Source organism: Hipposideros armiger, unplaced genomic scaffold (genome assembly GCF_001890085.2).
Source record: "Hipposideros armiger isolate ML-2016 unplaced genomic scaffold, ASM189008v1 scaffold_491, whole genome shotgun sequence".
NCBI classification, from domain to species: Eukaryota; Metazoa; Chordata; class Mammalia; order Chiroptera; family Hipposideridae; genus Hipposideros; species Hipposideros armiger.
In genome coordinates, this window is record NW_017731841.1 from 778,196 (window position 1) to 782,238 (window position 4,043).

At 38.1% G+C, this 4,043-nt stretch overlaps 1 protein-coding gene across 1 annotated transcript in view; it reads left to right on the forward strand.

Annotated features, from left to right (window-relative positions):
- The window catches only part of CLASP1 (cytoplasmic linker associated protein 1), a 285,385-nt gene that overhangs the window by 180,355 nt on the left and 100,987 nt on the right, over positions 1-4,043 (forward strand). The window contains exon 22 of the mRNA XM_019667264.1: positions 734-901. Coding sequence (XP_019522809.1) covers positions 734-901 — 168 coding nt within the window. The remainder of the gene's footprint in view (positions 1-733; positions 902-4,043) is intronic.

Here is a 4,043-nt window from a genome sequence, read left to right on the forward strand (position 1 = left end):
TTTATTTTGTTTTGTTTTAGGTATATGTTGTTTGTCTCTTATAAACAACATCTAGTTTTGAATTTAATTTTATTTTTTTAAAGCCAATCCAAGAATCTTTGTCTATTAAAGATGAATTATCTAGCCATATTTATTATGGCTACATTTATTATGATACATTTGAGTTTATTCCCAGTATCTTATTTTGTGATTTTTGCTTACCACGTTTCTAGTTATTCCATGCCCTTTCTCCCTTTTCTTCTGTTTATTAGATTAGTGGAGTTTTCTTGGATCTATTTTTTACCACTAATGTTTAAGAAATTTCTATTATATTTATGTTTCTATTGTTCCAACAATTATACTTAAAATTTTGGCATATCAACTCTTATAGAATAAAAAAGAAAAAAAACCCCAAAACAATAAACACCTTTATGGTTATTTATAGAAGTTTGCTGTGGAACAGGGAGGCTGTTTGTACTCAGCCTGCTCTTTTGAATGGGAAATTTTGCAGTCATTTTTGTAGCACTCCACCAGTAATTCTTCTATGTATAAATGTTCTTTTAGGATAATTTGATGTTCTTTTATGCTCCTATGTTTTTTAAAAATTAGTACTACCGCCAACTACAAGACTATTTTTATGTAAAGTTCTCTATTAGTATTTGATCCAAATTAATGTGTAAACTGGTTTCTGAAATTAATATAATTTATTCCCTGATTAAGTCCATTATTCAATTTTGTTTTGCTTTATTTTTAGCTGGCAGCAGGTCAAGTTCTCCAGGGAAATTGCTGGGAAGTGGTTATAGTGGCCTTGCGGGAGGTTCCTCTAGAGGCCCACCTGTGACACCCTCTTCAGAAAAACGAAGCAAGATCCCCAGGAGTCAGGGGTGTAGCCGAGAAACAAGCCCAAGCCGAATAGGATTAGGTAAGGATTCGCAAAGACCTGGAGCACCATTCCCAACTTGGTCCTCATTTTCATTATAATCTAATGAATTTTCTAATGTAGGAAATGACTGAAGATGTCATTTTGCCTGTGTTAAAGCATTTCAATTTGTGCTTTTTACAGATTGTGGCATGTTCAGGTTTCAGTTATAACTGAAAAATGTGGGNCAGTGCTTTCTTTTATTGTTCCTTACCCCCTTTCTTGAACCTTTTTCAAGCCTTAAGATTTGTTTTTCTGTATTACTCTTCTGTAAGCTTTCTCAGATAATAAGACAGAAATGATTTTGAACAATATGAGAAGCTAATGAGGGTTCAGACTGGTTTGGTTTCCCCTATGAGATTGCTATTCTGATTGAATTATGGCAGCAGAGGCATTTTGGTAGCCCTTCGAAACACAGAAGCCCTGAATTTAAAACAGTAATCCTTAATCATACTAGTCTGATCATCAGTGATTTTGCATTTCTGAATTCATTTTTATTATGATTTCATGGTTTAATAATTGGAGTTAACAGATTGCTTTGCTTGGAGTAGCAAATTCTTTCATAAATGCTTACAACATTGCATTATTTTTAGGTCATCGTTTCTCTAGGTCATCATTTCTCTAGTTCCTCGTAGTATTCTTTTTATCCTCACCTTTTGCAGCCTAGAAATTTATTGGCATACATTTTTTAAAATCGAAATTTATTGCTACATATCAAAACACATTTATTCTCCAGCGTGCTGTAGCTTTTGTTGATTCCCAAGCATTTTGCATTTACTCTTTTTCTATAATAGTTTTCTTAAAATGACAGCTAATATTGTCATTTCTGTTTCTAGAAATTTGACAGATTTTTAGACAATAAAAAATAGAGAATTTAAAAAAAAATTGTGGGGAAAATGTTCATCACCTTCTCGTCTGAAAATATAATATGCTAAAATAATTGAAACAGGCGCCTGATAAGTTAATGACTCCCTCTCAGGAGTTCCTAAGGTATCCGTGGAATTTGTATGTACAGATCGTGCACATGCACATGCACTGGGCAACATATCAGGACCACATGTGGGGAAGACCTGTCCCTCCTTTTCCCGTTAATGCCCCTTGCTCTTGGTGTGGGTTGTACTTACTGAAAACCTGTGGAAACACTGTTTTTGCTGTATCTTTCAGGTCGGATCCGCACAAGACGGCAAAATTCTGGGAGTGCCACCAATGTCGCCTCTATACCTTCTGATAATCGAGGCCGCAGTCGCGCCAAAGTGGTTTCACAGTCCCAGCGTAAGAAGTATATTTTATGCTCTCTGTTTTCTTAGTTTTATTCAGCAGTCCATTCTACAGTTGAAAAAGTTACAGTATTTTCATTGACTTCAGGGAAAAACACATTTTTTGTGGCTCTCAGATGCTGTGAGTAATCTTGATGTTTGTTGGATAATCTTACAAAATGGGGATATTCAAGTGTGTTTTTGTCTCCTGTCCAGGTGATTTAAATTTTTTATCCTTAAGCATTAAATATTAAAATGTACTTTCTCTCCCTCTCCTCAAGCCTCTCCAATTAAAACATACCTGGACTGTGACCCATTTTTCTGTTGATAAGCATTCTTTCTGATGCAGTTTAAGAGCCGCACCTGGGGAGATGACTGTTAGGCTGAGTAGTCTCTCCAGCAGCCATAAGTAAATCCATTAAAAGCTCACCCCTCTAGCCCTCTGTTCTAACTCGGCAGCCTGCGCCTCTCCCTGCCTGTGTGGGCCCTTGCTTTGCACAACTGCCCTTGTCGCCATTACTGCTTCTCTGTGTATGTTGAGTCACTTGGTCTGTTAGCCTGAGCCATGAAAGCAGCCATAGATAGTATGTGTATTCTCACCATTCTTAGGATCCACCCCTGGTGTCTCACTCCCAGCTCCGCGGGACTTGGGGTGCCCTGCTCCCTCTCTGTACAGGCGGAGTAGGGTTGGGTGTCGGAGTTCTCCGGGGAAAGGGGAGCGCGGTAGAGAGGAGGTCCCCTTCCCCAGGAGCAGCACTCTTCAGTGGGTGTGTCTGCCTCCTTGTGTAGAGAGCACTTAGTCTGTGGCTGAACCATAGGTTGTCTCTTAGTATTTAGAATGCCTTTCTCAGCAACTTCTGAATTTAGACACTTTTCCATGTCCCTTTGACAGCTATAGTCCTTATGTTAAACAAGCTTATATCCTTTCTGAAAAGAAAGTGCAAGGTCAGTCGTATCGCGGCCTTTGGTGAGTCTACAGAACCCAGGCTTGTCTGACAGAGAAGCTCATGCTTCTACACTATACTACACAACACAGCCTAGGTTGTGCAGGTGTAGCACAGAAGCTTCTAGAACCTGGGGAACAATATCCTGGCTCTGGTTATTCTGTTGAACCCTAGTGATGCCTGGAGTCACAAATGAGCATAATACTCTGGTCACTGTCCCTTTTCTTTCAACTTCAGTATATTGAAGTTGGGTTGAATAAAAAATATCTTACCCTTTAGCCGTGCAGTATTATTTTCTTTCTTAGAAAGTGAGGGTTGAACAATATTTTACATTTCTTCATTTATGTCTGCTGTGTATTGGCATTGGCCTCTGCAGTGGTCCCTGCTTCTAGCTGGGCCCTCGGCTTAAGAGGTGGTGAAGATTCAAGTTCCTTCTGGAGCAGGGGTGAGGGTGATTATAGAACCTTAATTTTTCAGTCTTATCAAAACACTTCACCCTGCCTTAGGGCTCCACTTTAAAAACTCTTCAGTTTTGCTTTACTCAGCAAATTTAACTCACAGGGAGCGGGAGACAACATCAACAAATGATCCAGCGTGGATCTTAAACTTATGTATATAAATTAAATATTTAAAAATCATTTTAATATGTAAATATGAGCATATTTACAAATGCATTCAAAGTTCTGTTTTAATAGTGAATAGATTTCATTAATATTAGATTCAGGGTCCTTAACGGTTGGCATATTTTAACTATTTGAGGATTTAAATATTTGAGGATTAATATTTAAACATTTGAGGATTTGACATAGGGCATTCAGGTGAAACTAGTTAATAAGCAGCTCCTTTGAATCCATCGATGTTTATTGAGCACTCCCTATGTGATAAGCCCTGATTAAGGTGGCAGTGCTACATAAGTTAGTAAGATACAGTCACTTCCATCGGGTT